This window comes from Ochotona curzoniae, unplaced genomic scaffold, assembly GCF_017591425.1.
Source record: "Ochotona curzoniae isolate NIBS_2020 unplaced genomic scaffold, NIBS_Ocur_1.0 scaffold_4683, whole genome shotgun sequence".
In the NCBI taxonomy this organism is placed as follows: domain Eukaryota; kingdom Metazoa; phylum Chordata; class Mammalia; order Lagomorpha; family Ochotonidae; genus Ochotona; species Ochotona curzoniae.
Window position 1 is genome coordinate 32405852 of NW_024467121.1, and position 27952 is coordinate 32433803.

General features: G+C 43.3%; 3 protein-coding genes across 6 annotated transcripts in view; 1 reads left to right on the forward strand and 2 right to left on the reverse strand.

Moving 5' to 3' along the window:
- Positions 1–1099: 1099 nt before the first annotated feature.
- On the reverse strand, positions 1100–9762 carry SPRTN (SprT-like N-terminal domain). 3 transcript variants are annotated; one of them, XM_040967982.1, is made up of 5 exons: positions 9275–9762; positions 8126–8225; positions 5278–5406; positions 2789–3056; positions 1100–1864 (listed from the first exon to the last, which is right to left on the reverse strand). In XM_040967982.1, exons 1-5 carry the CDS (start codon positions 9481–9483, stop codon positions 1110–1112), a joined length of 1461 nt encoding a protein of 486 aa, XP_040823916.1. In that variant the 5' UTR covers positions 9484–9762; the 3' UTR covers positions 1100–1109. The 3 variants fall into 3 exon arrangements, with proteins under 3 accessions (XP_040823916.1, XP_040823917.1, XP_040823918.1); XM_040967983.1 differs by lacking the exon at positions 5278–5406; XM_040967984.1 differs by lacking the exons at positions 1100–1864; positions 5278–5406 and having other exon boundaries at positions 2682–3056.
- Positions 9763–10027: 265 nt separating this feature from the next.
- EXOC8 (exocyst complex component 8) lies at positions 10028–14664 on the forward strand. Its single transcript, XM_040967957.1, has one exon. It carries the CDS (start codon positions 10081–10083, stop codon positions 12256–12258), a length of 2178 nt encoding a protein of 725 aa, XP_040823891.1. The 5' UTR covers positions 10028–10080; the 3' UTR covers positions 12259–14664.
- Positions 14665–18676: 4012 nt separating this feature from the next.
- GNPAT (glyceronephosphate O-acyltransferase) overlaps positions 18677–27952 on the reverse strand; it is a 28424-nt gene continuing 19148 nt past the window's right edge. For both annotated transcript variants that reach the window (XM_040967788.1, XM_040967787.1), the window contains 8 exons: positions 26817–27040; positions 24350–24592; positions 23146–23225; positions 22143–22283; positions 20974–21073; positions 20797–20890; positions 20198–20259; positions 18677–18959 (listed from right to left, as the gene is read on the reverse strand). In XM_040967788.1, the coding sequence (XP_040823722.1) occupies positions 18916–18959; positions 20198–20259; positions 20797–20890; positions 20974–21073; positions 22143–22283; positions 23146–23225; positions 24350–24592; positions 26817–27040 (988 nt within the window). In that variant the 3' untranslated portion in view covers positions 18677–18915. The remainder of the gene's footprint in view (positions 18960–20197; positions 20260–20796; positions 20891–20973; positions 21074–22142; positions 22284–23145; positions 23226–24349; positions 24593–26816; positions 27041–27952) is intronic.

The window sequence follows — 27952 nt, forward strand, 5'->3', positions numbered from 1 at the left end:
TAGCCAGATATCAGAGCGCCTTATGCAGTTCAGAAACAGGCTGACCCTGTGTGTATAAGGTGAAAACAGCAGTGAGCTCTGGGGGATCGGAGAGTGGTGGGCACTGACCAGCTCCAGGCACCTACGGAGGCTGCCTGTGGGCACGGAAATGTTCTTTAGTTTGATCTGGGTAGTAGTTACATGGCTGTATACTTAAGAGTTGTGTGCTCACTGTACAAGTCCCACTGTGATAAAGTTGAAAAGGACACGAGTGAACTGAGGCTTGGGATTGCGTCAAGAAGCTGCAGGTACGGCCGGCCGTGGGAGAGAAAGCAAACTGACGGAAGTACCTGTCCCTCTGCCCTAACGTGTAAAAGAACAATTTTAAAGTTTTAGTGTAAAAATGGCATTCCTTTTATTGTAACGATCTTCACTTTGGCTTAAGGTTTGTAATACTATTGCCAGGAAATTTTGTAAAGCTATACATGGCAGTTACTTATCAGCCCGAGGTTAAACCATTCACTTTGCTAAACTGAACATGAAATCCGACCCACAGAAATACATCGGCTATTTGTTCCTAGTAATATTCTAAAATAAACGTAATTACATTATATTCCTTTATCCATGTCAACCTAAAATCTGCTACCACTTTTTAGTAAAGGTGGAAGAAACAAAATTCTTAGTGAAAAGCAGAGAGACCAAAAATTTGAGTACCCTAAAACAAGCACAAAAATTTCTACTCTAGATTGTATTTTGTAAGTCTGACGCTAGAAAGATTAAATCAATTCAGGCAAAGAGTCTTCATGTAATAAATGCCCCAAATTCACCAAATATCTGATGGGATTCTTCACATGAATATTTAGCATATGAATAAAAACAATTATTTCAGAAAGAACTAAAACATGTAAAAATTACACAGAACAAGCCGGGCTGTATACAGAATACATAAGGCAGGAGTGACTATACCACCTTGAGAAAAGAGATTTTTTAATTATAGTGTCATAGGTCTGTATGAGATAGAACATTTTATATCGGTAATGTAAACTAATTACAGCCTGTAATCTGTCTTAAGCAGAAATTCTGGGCGGCTGACACTGCTCGTGGGAGGCCGTGCTGATGCTGTGAGGGACTCACTTGTCAGCTTTAACTCTAATGCTGTCGTTTTCAAGGCACCAGTCCAAGTGTTCATTAATTTCAGAATTCAAAACCGCATTATGACAAACTGGACAATTCACTATTTCGCTCTGACTGGATGGAGTGCTGAAGTTTTGAGTTGTGGTTGTAGGAGATGCACTATACTTTGGATCACTGCTACCACTTTGTATTTTCTTTTTCTTGATAAAAAAATTGTTAAAAGCAGTCTTGTCCTCTAGCCTGGGACGTTTATTTGAGAATTTCTCTTCAGGTCTGCTCACAACCTGGGTTGTGGTAACAGCTGTTTCCTCCAGTGCTTTTGAAGAATTTCTTGGAGGTAGATCAGAACATGCAGCCCATCTCTGTGAGTCACAGGGGCCTGAGATTGTAGTGGCGTCACCAGCCATGAAGCACTTCACTGGAGATCCATTCTCACTTCTGAAAGCTTTTGGGTTTGCAACTGATACTCTAGAAAAGTAGTTGCTTAGAACACTTTGGTGGTTGGCATTAAGAACAGGAGAAACTAGATGAGTTTTCTTATTTGAACTGCTCTGTTCGTATTTCACGTCAACTTTAGAGCTTTGTCCTGGAGCATCTCCTGAATGGCCTTTCCTTGTAAGGTCTTGGCTTGTACTCGTGGCTTCAGAGGAGATGGATTTTGCAGATGAAGCCAAGCTACCTGTTTTCCCTAGGACATACCCTTTCCCACTGAACGGGATTAACTGCCGCGCCTCACCTCTACCGGACTTATCTGCAAAAGAAGCAAATGAGATTATTTCAAGTTAAAATGAAGCAGTCACAAATACTTAATGGATGGTTTAAGCAAAATGAATAGTTTATTCTAATTTCAGCTATAGAATAATTAGCAGTTAACAGCAGAATGACAATTTTCAAAAGTCAACATACATAGAAATAAAAATATTACAAGCTCTGAGATTCAGGAAACATAGAAGATTAAAAAAAACCCCAAGTCTCTCACTTAGATATAGAATTCCAGAGTAAAGTAAGGCACAGCTTGGGACACCCACAACCCACATCCATGTGCCTGGGCCCAAGTCCCAGCTCCAACCCCGCTCTCAGCTTCCTGTGTGCACCCAGGATGGAGCAGGTGATGCTTCAAGTACTGGGGTCCCTTATCACCTGCACTGCACACCAAACCAAGGTCTAGCCTCTTGTATCTGCCCTGGCGCAGCCCCAGCTGCTGAGAAATCTCCTTCTGTCTTTCTAATAAATAAGTAGAAATAATTTAAAACCCTATCATGCTCATGGCTCAATTGACTAAATCCTCCACCTTCCAGCTCCTGGATCCCATAGTGGTGCTGGTTCACATCTGGCTATTCCACCTCCCATCCAGCTCTGCTTATGGGCTGAGAAAGCAGTCAAGGACGGCCCAAAGCCTTGGGACCCTGCACCCGCGCGGGAGACCCGGAAGAGGCTCCTGGCTTTGGATTGGCTCAGCTCTAGCCACTGCAGCCACTTGGGGAGTGAACCAACAGATGGAAGATCTTTCTCTCTTCTCTCTGTAAATTTGCCTTTCCAATAAAAATAAAGAAACCTTTTTTAAAAAATCTATTAGGAATAATCCATAAACTTACCTTAATATTTGTTCTTATACAATAGTGATTATTTACACTGTAGCTCTGGTCATGGGAAAGTTAGAAAAATATAAAAATACCTTTATTCTCCCCTGCTGATTCCAGGTGCTGTCCTGGTTTCATCTTTCCCTTGCCTTTTTTGGCATAGTTCTCTGGCTCCTTGATTTTTATATAAGTGCCTCCACAGGTTTTCTGGTGTTTGGCCCACCAATAGTCATGGGCAGAGGGTGCCCTGTTAGTAGCACGTTTGACATAGCCATAGTATGGTTTCTCATACTGACACGGCCCATTGCAGCGCCACCAATGCCGCCGATACTCATCCACCTCATCATAAAAAGTATGGTATACCTGAGTTGAGAGAAGAATGTTATTATTCCGTGAGTATACAAATTATCAATTTAAGGAAGTATTTCAGAGCTTTCTGAACAGTTCTAATGTGGGGAAAACAGTAGCTACAGTTTCATTCCAAAAATCATCTTAAGGGGAAATAACAGCACTTTTAAATTCAGTTATGGGAAAAAAACGCTAAGTTTTCTGTAACGTCATAGAATTTTTTTAAAAGATATATTTTACTTGGAAAGTCAGAGTTACAGAAAAAGAGGGAGAGAGAGAGAGATCTTCCATCCATTGGTTCACTGCCCAAATGGATGCAACTTCAAGAGCTGGGCCAGTCCAAAACCAGAAACCAGGAGCTTCAAACAGGTCTCCCACATGGGTGCAGGTTCCCAAGCATTCTCTGCTGCTTTCCCAGGCAAAAAGCAGGGAGCTGGATCGGGAAGTGGAGCAGCCCCAGCAGCTAAATCTTCACCTTGCACATGCCGGAATCCCATATGGGCACCAGTTTGTGTCCCAGCTACTCCACTTCCCATCCAGCTCCCTGCTTGTGAAGGCAGTAGAGGATGGACCAAGTGCTTTGGTCCCTGCAGCCATGTGGGAGACCTCAGAACATGCCAGCTCTAGCTGTTGTGGAGTGTCAGCACTGCTAACAAGACTGGAGAGAAGTTACATCCCACCAGAAAGATGAAGACACTGTGATATGAATCAGAGGGAAGAGCACACTTTCGGCATAGGATACACAGGAGGAAGGCAGGGAGGTAAGAATTTCACTTAAACAGAAATGCAGAACACAGGAGGATTGGGGTTAGGGAGGAGAAAAGGAGAACAATATGATTAGTCAACAAAACACAATAGACAACTAATACTTAATCAGTGCTGAAACTGTCCTATCACGACTGGCCTGTGTTTTCTCCTCCAGTTTGTTGTCCTCACAAGACCCTGCCAAGCAGGTGAAGTGACACCAAGGTTAATCGTCAGTGGAGTCAGCATCTGAACTCCAGCAGTCCACCTGCTACAAAACTATGCAGATATGAATCAAAAAGACTTTTGATGAAGAAAATGGCAGACTAGTAGCAGATTATAGTATGGATTAAAAGAAACTACAATATCTGAACTATAAAGATTATTTCAACAGTCCAGAGGAAAGGTGATACCGGCCTGAAATAAAAAACGTTGACACGGGGCAGCTTTTTGGTCTAGCAGTAAACTCACTGGTTTAAACACGGGCATTCCACATCAGACACAGTCAGCTCCTGTATGTGGCTCCTAATGCCAGCTCCCTATGAAGCAGACTCTGCTGCCCGGAGCAGCAGTGATAGCTTAACTGGGCTTCCACCCCATCCCCCCAGTTGAGAAAACTTGGGGTTGTTTCTGTCTCTGGCTTGGCCCTGTCCCGGCTATTATAAGTATCTAGAGAATAAAATAATTTTTAGAAATGCTGTCCCCAAAGAGTTCAGAGGTCTCAGCCACATGGCTGACTCTGCTGCCATTCTATTAAGTGAGTTTATACAAGGCACTTCACTTCTTCTCTAGGACTCTCATTTACTGCTGAAAACCTTTAAAATAATACTTGTTTCCAACTAAATGAAATCTGTTTGAGAGTAATCCCATGTCTACAGTAACACAATTCACAATAGCTAAACTATAAAGTCAACCCAGATGTCCATATACACTATGGAATACTACTCAGCCATAAAAAAGGCACGAAATATTATTGTTTGCAATAAAATGGACCCAGTTATAAACCATTATGCTTGGTAAACTATAGCCAGCCCCAAAAAGATAATTTTTTCCTAATCTGTGGTAACTAATATGGAGTCGAAAAATGTAACAACCACGCGTGACATTCCAGGGTTTGATTACTGTATACAGCCTTTGTTTACACAATGAAAAATCAGCAGTTTGTTTGTTTTGATTTTGTTATTATTTTCTAATTATCAGGTATTGATATTTACCTAATGAAGTGTTAAAATCTATGAGTGCAAAATGAGATGAAAGCATGCTATCGTAAAAGCCAGGAAAGGAAATAAGGAAGGAGGAAGACAGGTGTGAGATACACCCAGGAGGGCTGGAGGGTGAGAATTATCAGCAAGCTCCTGAATCTGTAGTGAAATGTGCTCTCTTCATATATTAAAAAAAAAAAATTGCTTCTTCCTATTTCTGTATTTTTAATTCTTAGGAGCTACTGAATTTATCACGACTAAATACCATAAGCACGTGGAGCTTTACATACTGATATATTGGCTCCAGTCAGGTGGTTGATGCGATTCATATGTTTGCAAAATTCTGGACCATGTCCTTCCCGGTCTTTATCATTATTAGTAACAAATAAATAGGCATGTATCATTTCATGCAAGAGGGTCTGAAACAGAAACAATCAAAATAATTTGTTAAGGAACATTTTGATCACAGGTTTTTTCAAACTGAGAAAAAGTTATGAACCATCTCTTTCACGTTGCTCGATCAAGGTTCTATACGACAGTCCCAACACACTTATTTCCATCACTGCTCCATCTGGTCAGAAGCAACTACTCTGGTCCTAAACACGCCTGACCTCACTTCACAATCTCCCTGCTGCTCACAGCAGCCCGCTCTCTCTGTCCACAGTCCAGTCTGTCCTTTCAGGGCCAGCTCTCCAGATCACTGGGAAGCAATGAGGACTATGAGGCTAAGAGACACAGCAGAGACGAGTGGTTTACAGACAGGACACTGCAGCCTAAACCAAGAATCTATTATCCACTAAGCACGAGATGCGGGAAAAGCTCCTGCTGCTCTCTGGGAAAGGCCACAATTAATCCAGTCCAAAGTCTGGCACACAAAAAGAGCTCACTAAAGAATGGAAGGAGTGGTGGCAGAACTAAGAAAATCTGTATTTATAAAGCTTTTCTTGACTGACCTCTTTTCCTTTCCTGAATTCCATTCATTACAATTCAATGGACTACTTTACAGAACAGTTTCTTCCTTTTTTCCTAAACAAGTTGATACTGATAGCTTTCTGAAAACAATGCCACCCATTTCCACCCTTCTCTCATGTAGACGTTAAAAAAAAAAAGTGTCCCTGTGCTTACTCTTTCATATAAATATGTATTAATTATGCAGCTTGTCTTCCAACTAGGGCTCTTTATAAGGCTGATTTGGTTATTATACTTCTCAGTTTTTTAATTTGTTTTACATGCACTAATTGTTCTGGTTATTTACTAAGTGACTAAAATGGTGGCATTAACATCTGCACCTGCATGTTTCAAATAACAAAGCTGTATCACTACTCTCAAAATCATGTCTTTTTGTTACGGTTTTTTAATCTGGTACATTTTTTTAAAGATTTATTTATTATTTTTATTACAAAGTCAGATATACAAAGAGGAGGAAAGACAGAGAGGAAGATATTCCGTCTGATGATTCACTCCCCAAGTGACTGCAACAGCCGATGCTGTGCTGATCCAAAGCTGGGAACCAGGGACCTCTTCCAGGTCTCGCACGCAGGTGCAGGATCCCAAGGCTTTGGGTCATGTTCCACTGCTCTCCCACAAGCAGGGAGCTGGATGGGAAGTGGAGCTGCTGGGATCAGAACTGGCGCCCATATGGGATCCTGGTGTGTTCAAGGCGAGGACTTTAGCCACTAGACCACGCTGCCGGGCCGAATCTGATGCATTTTTAAAAATTGATTTTAAAGGGCCTAGCGCGAGAGCGTAATGGTTGGGGTCCTGGCCTTGAATGTGTTTATTTTTATTACATATCTAGAACAGTTGGGACCAAACTGTTTAGATTCTGGAATATTTTCTCAGATACTGTGACATGGGAATGAAACGCAAGCCTAAACAGAAAATTCATGTATGATTCATATACCCTCATTACACTTAATCTGATGGTATTTTTTTGCAGTATTTTTAGAGTATTTGAGTTTTTGATGAGATCTGCCACATGAAATCAAGTGTAAAATTTTCCAACTGAGGCCCAGCCTAGTGGCTAAAGCCCTCACCTTGCATGCACCAGGACTCCATATAAGTACTGGTTTGTGTCCTGGTGGCCCCACTTCCCATCCAGCTCCCTGCTTGTGGCTTGGGAAACCAGTTGAGGACAGAGCCAAATTTTGAACCTGAGCACTCTCCTCTGGGATGTGGGTGTGTTAACTAGGGCCGCCAGGGCAAGCATCTGTCCTTTCCGGCACCAGTTATCGAAAACACTTTCGAGGTCCAGCGCAATGACTCAGTGGCAAAAATCCTCACTTTGCATGCTGGGATCCCATATGGATGCCAGTCCTGTCCTGCCTGCTCCACCCACTTTCCATACAGCTCCTGCTTGTAGCCCGGGAAAGCAGAGGATGATGGTCCAAGTTTTTGGGACCCTGCATCCACGTGGGAGACCCAAAAAAAGCTCCTGACTCCTGGCTTCCGATCAGCTCAGCTCTGGTGGCTGTGGCTATCCAGGCAGTGAACCAATGGATGGAAGATCTCTTTGTCTCTCCCTTTCTCTGTAAATTTGCCTTTCTAATAAAAATAAACAAATCTTTTTTTAAAAATGGAGATAACAAAGATCAAATGAGATAGAATATAGCTAACAGCTTTTCTCAACTATGAAGCACTGTGAAAATAGAAGAATTATTCATCCCGCAATTCAAGTTTATTCTGTGGGAAAAACATTATTTGTTGTCATAAAAGTTCATTCACGGGCCCAGCGGCGTGGCCTAGCCTAGTGGCTAAAGTCCTCGCCTTGAATGCGCCAGGATCCCATATAGGCGCCAGTTCTAATCCCAGCAGCTCCACTTCCCTTCCAGCTTCCTGCTTGTTGCCTGGGAAAGCAGTAGAGGACAACCCAAATCCTTGGGATCCTGCACCCGCGTGTGAGACCTGGAAGAGGTCCCTGGTTCCCAACTTCAGATCGGTGCAGCACCGGCTGTTGCGCTCACTTGGGGAGTGAACCATCAGATGGAAGATCTTCCTCTCTGTCTCTCCACCTCTCTGTATATCTGACTTTGTAATAAAAATAAACAAATCTTCAAAAAAAAACCAGTTAATTCACAGCAATCTACATCAATGGTAAGAACCTGTAAATTACTAAGAATCAGGTTATTCAAACAATACCTCCACAAGATCCTTTCTTGGTCTCAACTTTAAAAGGGGTTCACTAAGACGGATAGTACACATTCCTCCACTTCCTTCATAACTGCATGTCCCAGCACACCTGGAAAGAACCACAAGAGAAACGGGTTATCATAGCCACAAACAGGAGTTAACAGCACAAGGACCTCGGGGTGCCAATCTGGAAAGGACAGCCCCTTTGTCAGCACATACTTGTGTGTTTCACCTCAGTTCATCAACAGTGGGGGCCCACCCGACCGTCAGCGGCTCAAACAGCAACCCTGTTCCCCACAAGCTACGATCAGATCTGGTGCGCAACAAGCACATTTTCAGAAGGAGGTGTGTATTTTAAACAGACTTTGTATCATATCCTAATCTTTTTATAGACTGTGTTTATCATTTCCAAACCCCCGTGGGAGGCAGACACTGTGGCACGGCCAGCGAAGCCGTGACTGGGTGCCCAGCTGCCGAATGTCTGGTTCCAGGCCAGCTCCTTGGGAGACAGCAGTTGATGGGTCCGGCACCCACGGTGGAGTGAAGATCAAGTTCTGTTTCCTGTATTTAATCTGGCATACCTCGCCTTTGGTGGATATTTGGGGAGATAGCAAATGCAAGATCTCTTTGTCTCTTCCACCTTTCACTCAATAAATTAAAGGGGGGGGGGGACGGGGGAGCACGGCATAGAGGAAACTGAATCCTGACTGGGACAGCACACAGGAACAGATTTTCAACTCAAATCAGGACTTCTCAAATTTAATGTGTACTACGAGAATCCTTCCAGAAGCGTCTCTGAGTCCTGAAACATGGAGGATCCACTCCCTCCCCATTCAAACACCAGCCGAATGTCAAGTGGTGTCTTCCCAGCTAGGCCCACACACATCCTCACAACTTTTGGGGAAGTTGTACTTGTTTCTGCTTCTCGGGTCCCACAGCCCTAACACAGGCAAATCAGAAAAGCGTTACTCTCGAGTGTAGGGGCACCTGAAGTCTCCCACTATTACAGTGGGAGTGAGACACACAGCTTTTTCTCAGGTCAAACACATCCAGGGAGGGGCTGCCACTTCAAAGCCCACCACGGGCCGGGCGGGCCGGAGCACCCGGGGAGGGCCGGGCCGGCAGCTCGCGTCGCCCTCCGCGCGGCTCGGGACTCACAGGGTCATCCGCACGCTCCACTTGACCTCCACGGCCTCGAGCCGGCCCCAGAAGAACTGGTCGTTGAACTGCACAAACAGCGCCTGCAGGTCCGGCGTGGGGTCCACCAGCTCCCAGGACGCGTCCACCAGCGACGCGGGCTCCGGGTCGCACCCCCACTCCTCCTGAAGACGCAGCGCCAACAGCAGGTCCTCATCCATCCCTGCCATGATCCCAGCCGCGGCTTCCCGGCGTCAGGAGGACTCCCCGAGTTCCGCGGCCACAACGCTCCGGCCGCTTCAAACACCCCAAAATAACCGGCTCTCGCGCCGCTCCCGGACCCGGTCTCGCGAGAACACAGGGAGCCAAACTGAGCTTGCCCGGAGCGCAGCCAGCAAGATTCCAGGGTGTAAACAAGAAACGGGCACCACGACTCCTAAGGAGGACAGAAGCCGGCACTCGGACCTGCTTCACGGCGTCCGGAAGCTGCTTACGGCGCTTACATTTCAAACGTGAAACCACCAGCGCCAACTCGACGCATGCGCAGTGCTGAGGCATCGCCCTGAACCTCCCCTCACTTCCGCCATAACTCCGCCTGCGCGTGCGCTCTCGTCCTCTGACACGCCCCCCTCCCCCGCGCAGACGTACTGTCCGTGCTCGGCTTCTTGCGCAGGCGCAGCTCGAGCGGCTCGGAGGTCGGCGCCGGCGTACTGGCGTCGCTGGCTTCCTGCTTCCGAAGCCCTAGAGCTCGGCTCGGGGAGGCTCGGGGAGGCTTGGGCGGGTCTCGGCGGCGGCCGTGACAGCGACGGCGTGCGGCCCGGGCGGACATGGCGATGGCGATGTCGGATAGCGGGGCGAGCCGGCTGCGGCGGCAGCTGGAGTCGGGGAGCTTTGAGGCGCGGCTGTACGTGAAGCAGCTGTCGCAGCAGTCGGACGGGGACCGGGACCTCCAGGAGCATCGGCAGCGCATTCAGGCTCTGGCCGAGGAGACGGCGCAGAACCTGAAGCGCAACGTCTACCAGAACTACCGGCAGTTCATCGAGACGGCCCGCGAGATCTCCTACCTGGAGAGCGAGATGTATCAGCTCAGCCATCTCCTGACGGAACAGAAGAGCAGCCTCGAGAGCATCCCGCTCACCCTGCTGCCGGCCGCCGCAGCCGCGGGGGCCGGCGCCTCCCCGGGCGGGGACGAGGGGGCCGGGGGCGCCGGGGGCCGAGACCACCTCCGGGGCCGAGCAGGGCTTTTTCCCACCCCCGGGGCCGCCTCCCGCGACAGCTCCAGTCCGGGCGAGGAGGGGAAGCAGCGCACGCTCACCACTTTGCTTGAGAAGGTAGAGGGCTGCCGGCACCTGCTGGAGACCCCGGGGCAGTACCTGGTGTACAACGGGGACTTGGTGGAGTACGAGGCGGACCACATGGCCCAGCTGCAGCGGGTGCACGGCTTTCTCATGAATGACTGCTTGCTGGTGGCCACCTGGCTGCCGCAGCGGAGGGGGATGTACCGCTTCAACGCCCTTTATCCCTTGGATGGGCTAGCTGTGGTCAATGTCAAGGACAACCCACCCATGAAGGACATGTTCAAGTTGCTCATGTTCCCCGAGAGCCGTATCTTCCAGGCAGAAAATGCTAAGATAAAACGAGAGTGGCTGGAAGTGCTGGAAGAAACTAAGAGGGCCCTGAGCGAAAAAAGACGCCGGGAGCAGGAGGAGGCCGCCGCCCCTCGCGCGCCTCCCCAGGTGGCGTCCAAAGCCACTAACCCATTTGAGGACGATGAAGAAGAAGAACCGGCTGCCCCCGAGGAGGAGGAGGAGAAAGTGGACCTGTCAATGGAATGGATCCAGGAGCTACCTGAAGACCTGGATGTCTGCATTGCCCAGAGGGACTTTGAGGGGGCCGTGGACCTGTTGGATAAACTGAATCATTACTTGGAAGATAAGCCCAGCCCACCTCCTGTGAAGGAACTCCGGGCCAAAGTAGATGAGCGCGTCCGGCAGCTCACGGAGGTGCTGGTCTTTGAACTCTCCCCCGATCGGTCCCTGCGGGGTGGTCCCAAGGCTACTCGCAGGGCAGTTTCCCAACTGATTCGACTTGGCCAATGCACCAAGGCGTGCGAGCTGTTTCTGAGGAACAGGGCGGCGGCCGTGCACACTGCCATACGTCAGCTCCGCATCGAGGGTGCCACTTTACTCTATATTCACAAGCTGTGCCACGTCTTCTTTACGTGTCTCCTGGAGACTGCCAGAGAATTCGAGACAGATTTCGCAGGCACCGACAGTGGCTGCTACTCGGCCTTTGTGGTCTGGGCACGGTCAGCCATGGGCATGTTCGTGGATGCCTTTAGCAAGCAGGTGTTCGACAGCAAGGAGAGCCTCTCCACGGCTGCCGAGTGTGTGAAAGTAGCGAAGGAGCACTGCCAGCAGCTGGGGGACATCGGACTGGACCTGACCTTCATCATCCACGCCCTGCTGGTGAAGGACATCCAGGGCGCCTTGCACAGTTACAAGGAGATCATCATCGAAGCCACTAAACATCGCAACTCAGAGGAGATGTGGAGGAGGATGAACTTGATGACCCCGGAGGCCTTGGGCAAGCTCAAAGAAGAAATGAAAAGCTGTGGGGTGAGTAACTTTGAGCAGTACACTGGGGACGACTGCTGGGTGAACCTCAGTTACACGGTGGTGGCTTTCACCAAACAGACCATGGGCTTTCTGGAAGAGGCCTTGAAGCTGTATTTCCCGGAGCTGCACATGGTGCTCCTCGAGAGCCTGGTGGAGATCATCCTGGTTGCTGTGCAGCACGTGGATTACAGTCTCCGCTGTGAGCAGGATCCGGAGAAGAAGGCTTTCATCCGACAGAACGCGTCCTTTCTCTATGAAACAGTCCTCCCTGTGGTGGAGAAGAGGTTTGAAGAAGGCGTGGGGAAGCCCGCCAAGCAGCTCCAGGACCTGCGCAATGCCTCGAGACTCGTGCGTGTGAACCCGGAGAGCACGACCTCGGTGGTCTGAGGCCGGCTCTCCGGGGGGGACACACACAGAACTGCTAGTCATTCGTATTTCTAAGAGGTTGGATTAGCATAGCCTCCCAAACACAGCTTACAAAGTACCCTCCCAGAAATGCAGACTCAAAAGGAGAAAGGAAGAAGAATGTCAAATGAAGCCCAATAACAAGAAACGTCACAATTGTGAAAACAAGTACTTTCCTTTTAAATTATGCCTGTTCTGTGCTCACACTACAGTATTCCAGCTTCTCTTTTGAGCCAGAACACACTTCCTTACTGTGTATGTCCGTTTTCAACACACAGAAATACTGTGCAAACACATGAGTTCAACATTTGTGTGGAAGGATTTCCAGTCCACTGAAGCGTTAGGTTTCTTCCAAAGTGCAGCACCACGTAACACTCGGCCTTGAGGCACGCTTGCATAGTCAGGAAGAAGGAAGCACTTGGCAAAGTTTCCAGGTATCTTCTAGTCAGTTATTTCTTGAATGATCTGTCTAGCTAGCATGTGAACTCAGCTACTCCCATCCTTAAGTAAGAGGAAGCTTTTCTAAAAATTCCAACATTTCCAATGTAATTTGAATGGTTATTTATTTTCAGTTGTTATTTAGCAGCTCCATAGCATTTGAGTTGGGAGCATTGACTTAGAAATCTTAAAAGATTGTGACCGGGTTCCGCACCACCCCCCCACAACACATTTCTGAATTGTGTGAATTTCCAGCTGAAGCTTTTGTGTTTTTAATCTCTCAGTAATAATAATACTAATAAATAGGAACTAATAATTAGGAAAGCTGAAGATCCTGACAGCAGCCAGGGATTTCGGCTTCCCCTCTCCCCTTCGGACAAATTTCAGTCTTCAGACAAATGCAAAAAAAAAAAAAAATTCATTGAAATATTTATATAGATTCTGGGTACTATATAGCTAGGAAATCAGGAAAGACAAAATGAAAATCAAATCTGGTGGTCTCAAATCTGACCACTTTGAACAGATTTGGTTTTGAGTTTTTCTGACCAAGTGGAGACCAGAGCGAGACAGTGTACCCAGAGAAAAGGGAAGAAGAGAGAGAATGGTTGCTTTAAAAAACACCAGTATGTTCCATGCTGTTTTTATTTTTAAATTTTTCTTCTGCTTTAAAAAATATAATGCTTACTTTAGATTACAAGTAAAGCATAATTAGATGAGCTTCCTGAAATTTCTAAATGGTTTCTTATGCTGTGTATAAATTCTGTGACATTGCTCCTACCTTGAGAGAAATTGTGCTTGCCAAGATCATTTTTCCCTAATTGTGATTCCTGTCCATAAGTGCCATTTTGAATGCCAATGATTTCAAAAACTCATTTCTTTCTTCTTAATAAAAATGGTAGTATTAAGACTTTGGAAATTATGTAAAATCTAAAATGGATTCCAAATAGTGGCTTAGGGTTGTAAAACTCCTTGACTTGATTACTCATATGCCAAGCCAGCTTTTTATTTTCTATTTAGCATATTTACAAGGTTGAAATCTATCAGAACTACAAAATTTCTGATTTTTTTTTTTCACAGAACTTCTGGATTTTCTAGGTAACCTTAACTGAGTATCTTTGCTGAACAAACTTACACTTTTTAAGATACCTGGGAACTTGAACTTTGCAAAATTGTGTTACTACGATTATTTTTGTCATTCACACATTGTAACGTATGAAACACAAGTATTGTATACATTTATGATGCTGGCCTGTGAAAGGATACTTCTGGAATAAAATTCCCTTTTGAGGCATGAAGTTGTAGAAACTTAAGTGTGTATGTACGCTCACCTATTTAAGTGGCTGTGTACTCATAGACCTGCCTGCTCTTTGGAAGTAAAGAATTTTCTTCTGTTAAAATGTGTGTTATTTGTAATCAGTGTTCTAGCTGAAGGAAGCATGCTTTTATAGAAGCAGTGTGGGAAGTTGACCCAAGACACTGAGCGTTCCTTTATATCCAGAACAGAAATTAGCACTGCATTCTTTAAGGTAGACTCAGAGGTCTTCTAATTCTCTGGTTTCATTATACTCCAAGATAAGTTCTAAGACATGAATGTAAATATTGTACATATTGAAATATATGACTTAAGCATTTACTGCCTTTTTGGTTTGCTTCAAGCATACCAATATTACTTGAGCTTGGAATCACAGACTTGATTAATAGCTGCTTGAGAAAGTGTGCTCTGTGAATTAAGTCTTTGATGAAAGCTTCATTTTACTTAAGTGTTGAAGACTTCTTTTAGTACTACCTATAGTAAAATTGTCAGCATTTGTTTTTCTGCAACTTGATATGCAGGAATGAGAATCTGAGACTTGAGGTGTAGAAAAAATCAATACATATACATTGTTATGCTGTGACACGAGGGAATCTGAAATGTTCTCTAAAAATAAACCTTAAAACTTTTCTTACCCTGCATAATGCTGATTGTTACAATGAATATGCCTCTTTCGATAGGAATTAATATTCCTGACCAAGTTTCATATAGTTTCATTATAGAAATAACCTGGATTGAAGTCCAGTGTGATGGCTTAATTGGCTAATCCTCCCTTTGCAAGTGCCAGGAAAGCAGTGGAGGATTGCCCAAATCTTTGACCCTATACACTGTGGGAGACCTATCAACTGCACTCCAGCCCTTGCATCCATCCAGGGAATGATTTAAAGATTTACTATTTTTATTGGAAAGTCAGATATACAGAGAGAGATCTGCCAGCTGCTGGTTTACTCCCCAAGTGGCTAATTAGAAGCTAGGAACTTCTTTGAGGTCTCCCACACGGGTATATGTATGCCTGATTATACATAATATGTAAGTTATAATCTGTTTTAATGATAATTAATTGCATCTTTATAGTTTAATAATTAGTAGGACTGGTCTCATTCTCCTGTTTCAGGATTTCCTAAGTATTCTTACACATTTATTACTCAAGTTATATGTTGGGTTTGTGTGTGTTTAAAATTTTTTAATTTTTATTGATACAGAGACTAGATTTCATATCCTTTCATAGATACAATTTTAAGATGATGGCCACAATTCCCTCCTTCACAACTGCAATTCCCCCATTCCTTATTTTCCCTTTAATTGTTGCAATAACATATTAAGTTGAATTTTGGATCATTTTATACCACTGTTACCATTACCCCAAATAGGTAACATTTTGATTAAAATCATATTGAGTCCCTAGATTAACACACAATTGATGCCTTTATGATACTGAATCTACCTCCCCACTTATGCAAGTGTTACATATTTGGGGAACACCTTCAAATTTCCCTCTGGTAAGTCTCATATTTCTTGGTGAGCTCAATCCTGGATACTTCACCTGCTCTGAGTGGAAGGAATCTCTACTTCCATGATGTTTTCAGAATGTGCTGATTTTAGTTAATGTTATTAATTCTGACTTACCTAATTCTTTTATGATTTTAATTGTTTTCTGTTTTCAAGCATGCAATTCATATCAGCTACAAATAAAGGTCATTTTACTTTTCAGTTTTCCTACATTTTATGCAGATCTCTTAGTATTCTATATTCATGGGGGCAGTGTAGCAGTATAGAAGTAAAACTTCCATCTGCAACACTCGAATCTGAATCCTTTACATCGACCAGTTCAAGTCCTGGCTGCCCTCTGGTGCCTGGTCCCAAGCCTTTGGGCCGTGCTTGACTGCCTTCCTAGGCCACAAACAGGGAGTTGGATGGGAAGTGGAGCTGCGGGATTAGAACCAGTGCCCATATGGGATTTTGGCGCATTCAAGGTGAGGACTTTAGCTGCCAGGCCAAGGAACCGGGCCCTAGATTTTTTTTTTTTGAGGTTGAGGAAGCATGTGGTTTCTTTTTATCCTTGCTCCCACTATGAAATATCTTGCTGGCGGAGGTATATAGGTGAAGTCTAAGTATATCCATCAATAGGAAACATTCATGTGTAGAAATTTATGCAAGAAAACTAATGCACATGTTAATTACTGACTATTGTCTGTTGTCACACATCTGGACACAAACAGGGGCCTCCTGTTGTGATGGTAGCAGTAGCTGACTGGGGCAGCTTCTCAAAGTTGTAGATCATAGATCCAAATGCCTTTGGCCATACTGAATGCATTTTCAATTTAGGGTACTTTCAACTTGCCATCATAAGGCGAGGACCATTTCTATATGGTAGGACTGGATTTCAAACTATTTACTTTTTTCAAATTATTTGCTTTTTTCACGTCTTTCATATGGGTACAAAGGCCCAATTATCTTGGAAAGGTGGTTGCTGGAGACAAGTAAGTGATAAATTCTCCATACCATCTCCTAGAATTCGCTTTACCATAAAGCCTTGTTTTCACTACACTATATTTACATATCACCCAGTCTGCCTGTGCCTCTGATGCCAGAGCTAACCAGGATATAAGTCCAGTTTTGGACTTATAACTGAACTTGTATCCAAAACATTTGGACCCAAAAACTCCTTGGTCTTTGTGCAAGACTGGGTTACAAAGATATCTAAGTAAAAAAAAATCGTATTAATTTTCAACACAGGCCAAGCACAATGTTTAGTAACTGGGAATTCTTCCTGAGGCACATCTACAAAGCAAGAAACAACCACAATCCTTGCTTCCAATTTGGCTTCGCCTGGAGGGCAGCAATGTGGTAGCGATTTACTAGACTTGCTGCTAAGTCCTCAGCCAGCAACATCATTCCATTAACTTTTCAACTCTTGGTCATCTCAATGCCCATGTATCTTCTGGATTTTCCAAGGCAGCAGAGTAGCAGCCTCAAGCAAAGGCCCGCAGAGGGCGCCCCTGTCACCAATGCATGATGCAGAGCAATGACTCTTCAGCCTGAATATACAACAGAAACAGCCTGACCTCAGGGAAACACATACACATTCCAGAAAATTTGAGCACAGACAGCTACAAACCAAAAACTGTAGGAAATGTTTCAATGAATTCCTATGGCACTACTGATTCCTATGCAGATGTTTCAGTCTCTAATCCAGTGTATGTTGATACCTTCTGGTATCTTTGGAGACAGGACCCTTGGAAGTGATCAGGTTTCATGCCCTTTCAAGTGAATGAACTGAATCTTGTAGACATCTGATCTCTCTTCCAGCCTCCAGGATAGTGACAGACATCAGTGTCCAAGCTGTCTAGCTGGTGTCATTCTGCATGGCATTCCAAGCTTCCCATCAGTTTCACTATCTGCAACTCTTGCTCCAGCCAGTTGAACTTTGAGATCCTCCAGAACCTACCCCAGAATATTCTGACCATGATACAACATTACCATACTGTTCCTCTAGCTGTCACTCCAATGACAACCCTGATCAATCCAACTTTCAGTTCAAATGTCACTTTCAGAGGCAGCAAACTGCCCAAGTTTCCTGTGTTCACCCTTCCTCTAAATCTGCAAGCATGTTTGTGATGGGTCATATCATATCTAGTAAGCTAGACAACTTATCTTTGTCAAACAAAGATTAGGTAACTTTAAAGAAAGCAAGCGATAAGGAATATAAGATGCGGGTGAATGCGCTTCACCCAAATGCTTGGGCACATGCATTTCCACTGGAAACAGGTGAGGCTTTGTGGAATTTTACATTTGGGGCATCATGTTGGTTCTCAAAAGTTTGGGGTTTTGAAGTATTTCACTTTCACATTAGGGATGTTTAACTCTTTTCAGCAATTTCCTTTTATTGGATTCTTCAGATTCATTTACTTGAAGGGCAAAGTGACAGAGAAAGGGAATGACAGCAAGAGGGGAAAAGAAAGATCTTCATCCACTGGTTCACTCCCCGAATGGCAAACGATGAAGGCCTGGGCAGGGTGACAGCCAGGAGCTAAGAACTCCATCCTGGTCTCCCATGTGGATGACAAGTGCCCAAATACTTGAAGCATTTTCACTGACTTCCCAGGAGTACCTGAGGGAAGGCAGATCAGAAGAAGAGCAGCTGGGACTCCAACTGGCACTTCAACATGGAACGCCAGCTATGCACACAGTGGCTTAATGTGCGGTATCACAGCACTGGCCCCAGCAGTTTTCTTTCTTATTGTATGATTTTATTTTTATTGAAAAGGCAGATTTACAGAGAATGAGAGACAGAATGATCTTCCACCCAGTGGTTCACTCCCCAAATGGCTGCAATGGTCAGAGCTGAGCTGATCTGAAGCTAGGACCCAGGAACCTCTTCCGGGTCTCCCACGCAGGTGCAGTCCTCGGCTGCTTTCCCAGGCCAGAAGCAGGGGGCTGGATGGAAGTGGAGCAGCCGGGACATGAACCAGCATTGGAACTTTCAGGAAAAGTACTGGCCAACTGAGCCACCAAGATGACCCCAGCAGTTTTCTTTTCCTTTAATGCCCAGAGCTTAGTTTTAATTCAGAAGTCAACATAAAACTTTAGCACATGTAGTAAGTTGAAAAGTATTAGTGAAATCAGAGCTGAGTTTTGCTTTCCCAAGTATGTTTTTAAAAGATTGCTTTATTTTAAAACACACACTGTTGGATACAAATGCCTTTTAACCATGTGGGAAGATTACGTTGATTGCTCACACTGATCATTTCTTCCGCTCTCTGGAATCTATGTTCTTGAAGTCTTACGAAGGATGAGAAGACAATCTCTTCCTTTACTTCCCTATTGCTGTAGTAATAGTCCTTTGATGACTATAATTATGTGACCAAATTTTCCATAATTGGCGATTATTAAAGTTTTGCAGTGGCTGTTTTTCTTATTGGTATTTTACATCCTAAGATTTAAAAAAAAAAAAAAGAGAGAGACAGTTCATAAAATGACATCGATTGTGCCCTTTTTCATACGAATGTTTCTGATGCTTCTGTCCCAGACATCTGACACTGTGCACAGCCTGACAGGACACCAGCCTGCTCCGCAGGAGAAGTGGTAGATGCTCCAAGTGGTGTCGGTGCAGGAAGCACTGCAGGTTCAGGACAGAGCCAGATTCAGGACTCAGCCCTGTCATGTTGTCTGAACTTTTAGTATATCGTGAAATGTTCACACTCAAGTTACATCAACCTCCTGTGACTAATACCTTGATTCTGCATCCTCACAGAATATTTTTGTATTTCTTTGCAATTTTGAATTTCACATTCACATACTCTAGAGACTTCAGACATCTGTAAATAGAAGGCTAGAATTTTGATCAACCTATTTCCTTCCATAAGGTCTAGTCCTTCCATCTTCCCCATGGTATCAATTATTCTATTACCCTTCTATACTGTTTCTTCAGCCATTCATTTCTATCTGTATGCCCTGTCCTGGTTTTCTCCTGACACCAACAGAAATATTTAAAGCTCACCCATGCAGACAAATATCTTGAATTATACTTTTTTTCAAATGTTAATACCTTCACCTTCTATTGTTACCCCATCATTCCTGTAAGATATATTCTGCACTTCTTCCAATCATTTATCTTTCTGTTTACACCAACCTTACTGGCCTTGTAAACAAATGGCCTTGCTTTTTCTCAGCTGCACTATCTCTTTATCAGCTGAAAGGATCTAGAGCAGAATAAGGATTAGATCAGTCACTCATGAATATGCCATCGGTCTTTATGTTTAGGAAGAAAGTCTAAATTCAAAAAAGTTAGAAAAATGCATACACGGACACTAATCCTTCACTTGGAAAAGAAGGATCCAAGAACGGAGAGGAAAGGCACAAATCAAAGGATGAAAATGAGAGTTATTCTCTTCAAAACTAGAAGTGTGTGTATCTTTCACTCAGGTTAGACAAGTTAGGAACTGACGATGTTGTATTAGATGGTCCATGACTGTTTTTCTGCTCATCTTCTTGGCCCTTTTTCTTTAGATGCCTTGAGAAAATTCTAGGCCATGTGAATAGCTCCCTATTTATATTTGAACTCAATTATTCTTCATTCTGGTGAGCTATTTGGTGTCACAAAACATCTTATTTTTCTACAATAGATTGGTAAATACAATGTGAAAACTCATTTTATTAGGCTGGACTTACCAAGCATTTCTTCTAATTTTGTTGTGGCAGGTTCATTCACACTAAATATGTAATCATTATTTCTAGAAGAAAAGAATCAAACGTTGCTATTGCACAAATGAGGAAGAAGACAACTACCATCATTACACATTGTTCCCGACTATATACACAAACAGTAGGACTGCTTCTCAGTAGTCTTCCTCAAGACGGTCTGAAGTGGTTAAAGGCCTCTTGCTCCTGTTCTAGCCTTGGCTCTGTGCTTCAACCTTCTCACCACATAAAAGATATGACTATAAATAAACATACTCAGCTTTATCACTGTTACATTCGTTCACTTAGAAAATCGATCTATCCAACCACATGCAACAATCTTAAAAAAAAATCTTATAATTAATCTGTAAATTTGAGTATTAAGTCAAAGCCAAATTATTGGCCTTAAGCACTTCTTCACTGCATTTTTATTCACAACCACATAAAAATTTCAGGGTAACAAACCAACCTAATAAGCAGAATGGAACATTCACTACGTGATACACTTCTACATCTCCCTGGGGTTTGTACTCAAGCATCACTTGCTGTCTTTGCCCTTTTAGTTCCCGGGGATCTCATGCAGTACTCACACTTTCTTCTTCTCTATGACACCAAGCCTCACAAAAGCTGCTAAGGCATTTTTTTGTACATCAGAAGATAATACATCGTAACACTGAGAGGCACCTAAAACAGACAGTGAGGAGGGGTTTAGGGGACTACATCTTTGTTCTCAAATAAGAAAAATCCCACTCAAAGAAGTGACTGACCTTGATTGAGAAGCTGACTTGTGAATTTTCTAACAGCAGCCAAGTACTGTTTCTCGGTGAAGTGGTCTTCTTCTTCTCGTAAGAGGTACAGGCAAATTATCTAATTTTAAGATGGAGGATGAGAGGGAACAGAAACAGAAAAAGGACAGCAAATACAACAGGAAAACAAATCATTGTACATTATCCCTCTTAAGAGAAAGACATAGAGCAAAGACTGCCCCCTCCTCCCAACTCTCTTCCTCTCTCTCACACTCACATACGTACACACACAGGGGAATTTGTAGAGCATGTCTTTCGAACTTCAATTACTTTTTACAATGAGAAAAAAAGAACTTGGAAGAATACTAACACCTTAAAAAACTTCAGGTGATAGCTTGCAAGTTAAGTAGTATCAATTTCTATAGCTTACGCTATTTGGGAAGAGGGGGACAGTTTTTATAGCTTTGTGCTTTTCTCTAATACACCTAACACAGAGATAGGTCATAAAAAGTTGATGATTTATGTTACAGAAAGGTGCCTAAAGCTGGAATTGGAACTGAGCAAGTGCTAGGCTACGCGAAGGGGCTGCCAAGGGTTATTTCATTAATCACATTGACTGCTCTGCCAGGAAGCCAGTCTAGCACCTGCCACTAGTGCACATACAGAGCCACAGATTCTCTTCCCTTCTACCCCTGTGGTTTGCATTTCAAATTTCCTCTCTCCCGTTGAATTCTGCTTGAATCCTGCTGAGACTGTTCCCTCTAACTATTCTTAAGAGCTCTAAAAAACTTTCAAATACTTGTACTTTAACTTTCCTTCCAACATTAGCATTCAGTAAACAACTGACTTTATGTTATTATACAAGGTTTGCATTCACTGAATGTGTACTATGTATCAAACATCTTGCATGAAAAAGACAAAATATAACTAACAATGCTTGGATATAACTGTGGTCACATGGAAACTGTCCTTAAGATGCCACTCAGTTGCTGCCCTCTGGGGTGGACTAAATCTCCTCCTGATTTCAAGGAGCAAAGTTACTTCAGAGAAGTCATCAGCTATATGAACCTGTCTCCCTAGTTCTACCACTTCGGGAAGATACTTAGCTTTCACACCAGAAATGAGCACATGGTGGGAAAGCCTTACCTTTGAGACGAGGGGCCTACGGGAGAACTTTCACATTTATATACCTGATAACTTTCCACAAAAGGTCTGAAGAGTCCTGCTAAAAATTCTAACACAGCATTTCCTTTTTCAGTAACTAAAATGTCCCGTGCAGTCATTTGAATGGTCTCGCTTTTACAAAGCAGGTAACAACCTTCTTCGAAGTCCTGAAAGGTGAAAGGAGTGCCATAAGGCTTCCGCTATTTCAGGTTCCTGAGTATGCTGCCAATCTCGAAACATACAAGTCACATGTCCTCAGGTAAGAGCACCGTTAGTTCCACAGTCACCCCCAATAGCCAGAATAACATTTGTTCTAACATTCAAAATGTTGAACTTCAACATAACAAATACAAGAAGAATTTTAAGCCTGAGAAATCATGCTTTAATGACAAATTTTCTTTACTTTGCAATTACATTCCATAAACATAAATAAAAAGTACATAATACAGATCCTAAAAATACTTAGAAGTGCATTAATGCTCCAAAAACTCTGCTATCCCCATCCCAACCCCCTATAGAAGGAAGCCTGTTCTCTACAATGCAAGCTACAAAACCTAGACCAGCCTGTGTGTATTTTGTCACTCCCCAGCAAGAAACCAACCACAGGTCATCGCAAGAGTCCGACTGTTCCTCAGCTGCTCTACAATACCAGGGAAGACCACAATGCAAAATAATAATAACAACAATAACAATAATAATAATACATCTTGCTGGTCAACAAATCTTCAAAAGATGTTAACATGAAAATGTGTGATTTTTAAATGCTTCCTAAAAGAGTTGATTTATTTTCAGTGGCTGCAGTCACGTTTCAAAAAGTAACCCTCTGTCACCAAATATTCCCAAGTTTTTAAACTTGGCTGAACATAACTAGAGTCAGTTGACCCCAACACCCAAGTTTCTCTTTAAGTCGGTCCCATTTTTCCTTAAAGAAAAGGATAACACACTGTCCAGGACACATATGCAAATCCATGTCTAATGGGCCTGGAACTCACACTGCAGTACATGTGCTCACGGTTTCAAGGACTTTACCTTTACTGTATTTCCTGGAAAGAAGATGAACTCATCTGATAAAACATCACGTAGGAAGTTAAAGCAACTGTAGACATCTTCTGCAAACAAAATCACAACAAAGTTATAACATTGCTTTGCAAACTTTCAGGGGGAACCAACAAAACCATGGTTTTCTGAAATGCAGTATTTCAAAAACATATTTTTAGTCACAAACAGGGATAAGAATTCATTCCCCTAAAAGGAAGATAAAGTCAATTTGGATTTTATCTGTTAGGCACTCTATATGTTCACCATATCTTTAGTATTTTTCCTTAGAATCATCTGAAATTTTGAAGAAAATCAAACCTAGTGCTGGCCAACTCCAAAACCAACCAAATTACAACACTGAGATGAGGCTTACCTTTTTTTTTTCTTTTTAAAAGATTTATTTTATTTTTACTGGATAGTCAAATATACAAAGAGGAGGAGAGACAGGAAGATGTTCCATCTGATGATTCACTCCCCAAGAGGCTACAACAGCCAGAGCTGTGTCGATCCAAAGCCAGGAAACAGCAGCCTCTTCCAGGTCTCCCACACAGGTGCAGGATCCCAAGGCCCTGGGGCATCCTTGACTGCTTTCCCAGGCCACAAGCAGGGAACTGGATGGGAAATGGAGCTGCCGGGATTAGAACTGGCGCCCATATGAGATCCTAGTGCGTGTGAAGACTTTAGCTGCTAGGCCATGGTGCCAGGCCCAAGGCTTACCTTCTAGTAACTAATGTGTAGCTTGGTTTGCAACCCCTGGCATTGCCTGCGGGCTCCTGTGAACAGGAACTGTGCACTGCACCTACACTGCTACCACACCACACCTAGTACCCACTCTGTATGGCACAACTGTTCCCCACTGTCTGTATCTGCTGAATGTGAGAAAGGTTACTGCAGATATAAAGCATCAGAGCAGGAACTAACAGACTGTATGCAAATACCAGGTGCTTTCTGAATAATTACTTAACTTTCTAAACCTTTGATTACAAGATGTCAGGATCCTTCCATTTCTGTAATTCAAAGCAGGAAGCCATGCATTTAGGGAACAAACCTAACTTCTGAATGTAAAGACCCCATTCCTTGCTGTCGTTTCGGTTGCACAGGTGTGGCTGAACACCGCGAGCTTCAAACATTGCTCCACACATGGAACTGAAATGCCAGGTCTCCTCTGAAGTTAAAAATTACAATCCTGAGTTACCTTTCCTGAAACCAGGTGACATCTGCAGTGCTGTGGCGACTAAGGCTGGACGGACAAAAACGTTGAGCAGCTGGTTCCGGTAAGATGAGCACATGAGCAGAGAGATGTGTTGGAAAATAAGTCCATCAACCACTTCTGAGTCTCCAGACCCCAATCTGAGAACCACCTGGTCTTTGACAAGGCTGGCAATGTTGGAATGCAAAAGGATGTGCGACTGGACAACTTCTTCAGCCGGCTGATTATCTACACACAAAGACAATTCATTCAAATGAGGCGAGTCGCAGTGGGGAATCTGAGGGCTAATACACTAATGCTAGTGACCTAAAAGTCATGTATTTTTAAACGCCACGTACTGGTCTCAGTCTACCAAATCAAGTCACAATACCATTCGTCAAAGATTATATTTATATATATAAAAGTATACAGTATATATTAATATATATTTATACTATAAATATATATTGGTCACATTTATTGTATAAATACATATATACATATGAATAATATTTATATAGTTTCTTAAAAAGAGATTTCTTTATTTTTATTGGAAAGGCAGATTTACAGAGAGAACAGAGAGAAAGATCTTCCATCCACTTCCCAAGTGGTCACAACAGCTGGAGCTGAGCTAATCTGAAGCCAGGAGCCAGAAGATTCTCTCAGGTCTCCCACACAGGTGCTGGGTCCCTGCTTTCTTGCATCAAAATCAGGGAGCTGGATGGGAAGTGGAGCAGCCGGGACACAAATCAGAACCCATATGGGTTCCTGGACTCTAGCACTCACTCCTATCTAATTTGCCTTGTTCAAGTTAATGCTGCTCTATATAAAAATACCATAAAAAGCTCTAGAATGAAAACTTAGAAATGTGGGATAATCTGAGTAAAAAAGAAAAATGAAACTGGATATATGTAACATGTTATAAGTTGGGAATTACATTTAGTCACCTGCTCCATCATTATTACTGATATACCAGCTAACTCTCACTTGACAGTAGTTGGAGTTGCTACACTTTTATACAGTCATGTATTTGTCCCATCTTGAAAAATGTGAAAGCACCTAGAATTCAATGTTTCTAGACCAGTTATGAATTTCACATTTTATCTTCTCTCATAACATCTGCCACTTGCCACCTTAAATGGAACTGATATGTCTTCTGCCTTCATTCAGATCAGCACGATATTGAGGAGAGATGTCGGACTCCTCTTTCTTTTCCCTGCTGGTGATCAACCTTTGACTCCTTGGCACTTGTGTAGCAGTTCCTTCTAAACATCTCTGTACTGAGTCCCAAGCTCAGCCACTGCAGTGACAAAGGCATCCTCACTTCTCATCCTCATACAGTGTCCTCTTACCTCAGTGTCTCCAGTCTCTCTCCACTGGGTTCCCTCTTTAAAACTGATAATGGGTTACTCTGTAGAAGTCAGTGTGTCACACTTTTTACAACCTGCAGGTTTCAGATTCCCAGGATCTGCAGGCCTACACAGTCCAGCCACTCCCCACATTCTTATCCTGCATGCCTTATCCACAGCCTACATTCCATCAAAGAGGCTATGAATTCTGTCAACTCCCATTTCTTAATCCCTAAGTGAGCAAGGTAAAGCTCCCTCACTGTCCTGACAATCTTCTACCTCTCCATCAAGACTGGTTCAAAAGTCACCACTTTAATAAACTATTAGTATGTGTCCTTTCTTAGCAACCTTAGGAACCCTCTGCAGTGTGTCTTTGGCCCCCTGTTTCTATCTCACTGAACTCCTCTCTCTGGTTTACACGTGTCCTCTACCACTGCCTTCGATTCTTCTATCAATCAGGAGAACCTTCAAGACAGGATTCTCACCTTGTTTATCCTTGAATCATGAGAGGTACCCAGCACTACTTGTCACTCCTAAGTTTGAAGAGTATCTGACTAGAGATAAGTATCTTGTTTCGAAAGAGTTACATTGTAATCTGTACAATTTTAAATCAAATAAAAACAACTTTAGCCCACTGTTGTCATATATGCCCCAAATTCAAGTACAGTATTTGTTAACTCCAATGAAGTTTTGATTAAGTTGATATCCAACAATTACATAAAGTTCCATAAGACAAGTATATTAGTGTGTATTTATAATCCAGTGATGCAAACAGATAGTCAATAAGTGTGGTCTAAAAAGAGGTGAACAGGGAGGGAAGGAGCTGCAGGAATGCCAAAGGATCTATGTCTTCATGCTCCATGCTGTGAGACACCAAGCAGGGGGCATTCTAGTACTCCAGCTACTTAGAGTCTCAAGTGATTACGTCATGTGTGAAATCACTCTCCTACAGCATCATGTGTTCAATATACCACTTCAGTAATGAAAACAAATTGCTTTTGCTTTCTCTGAACAATGCTTTCTTAAAGTCCCATACAGGTTTCTTGTATGTAGGTTACAACTTTTCTAAATCAGATTTTTTTTTAAAAATTGAGCATTCTTATCACATATATCCTGCAACATACCAGGCCAAATGAGAAATCCTCCGAATGTCTGGGTTAAGCCTTTTAGCCATAAAGTCTTTTCTAACAGAGCGTCAAAGTCCATGGACGGCCGGTTCTGAAGTAGAATAGCTACTATTAGGGACCATGGGCTCAGAACTAGATTTTCAATTTGTACAAGCTGCATTTTGTAGGCAACTTCAGTGACAAAGGCATGCGTGTCCTCAGACTGCTTCTGAGGAATATACCTAAAAGGAAGAATATAGAACAACAAATTGCAGATCTGCTTCTCAGACAACTGGAAATGCAAAGTGCAATAGAACAAGACCAGTCTTTAGATGTCAGGTACTTTCTTCCAACTAAATTCCCTCAGGTCACCTGTAAGCACTGTCCATAAGTCTCTAGGGTGTGTGGTTGAGGAACAACATAACCTATTCAAGGGAATAGGATCTTATTAATCCCCAGTTCTAGATAAAATAAAACAACAATGAAGAAAAAGTTGGTTTATAATAGAAACTATCATTTTTGTGAAAACTGATGTCTCCCCAGTTGAATAAATTGCTGTCTTCCTAGCATCCAACATGCTGGACATATCTCTACTAGACTACACTTACCAAACTTTACAGTCCCATCTCACATGTGTTATGCACAGGGTTCAGTTGGCCCAACTATTGCGCTGCCCCATTCTGAGAAGCAGCAGAGCACGTGTCAAGTACTACCCTGGTCCGTTTCTGACTGCTACTGGCATTGTTCACTAAACTTTGAAATATGCAACAAGGCTACATAGGGCTAGTCGCAGCAGGGATACATGTGTCCTAGCAGCAGCTATGTAATCAGGTGGCTTAATGTGAAAGCTGTAGCCAGCAAGAATGGTCTACACTAAGTAACAACCAGCCAACTCAATTTGGGACCTACAGGGGGAAAAAAAAAAGCCCAAGGCAGCAAAAAGCTAACACACGTTTCTGGGTAGACAAACACTCACTAGTGCTGTACCCATGTGACGCCTGGCTGGGTACATGGTTTAATGTTGCCCACTTCTCTAGTACTCCAAATTAAGAAAATCCAAATGGGTATCTGTATCCTGCATCCTGAAATAATACATTATCTTGCCAATAAAATACTAACCTTTCGAGAACAGAAACTTACATTAATTTTTATGC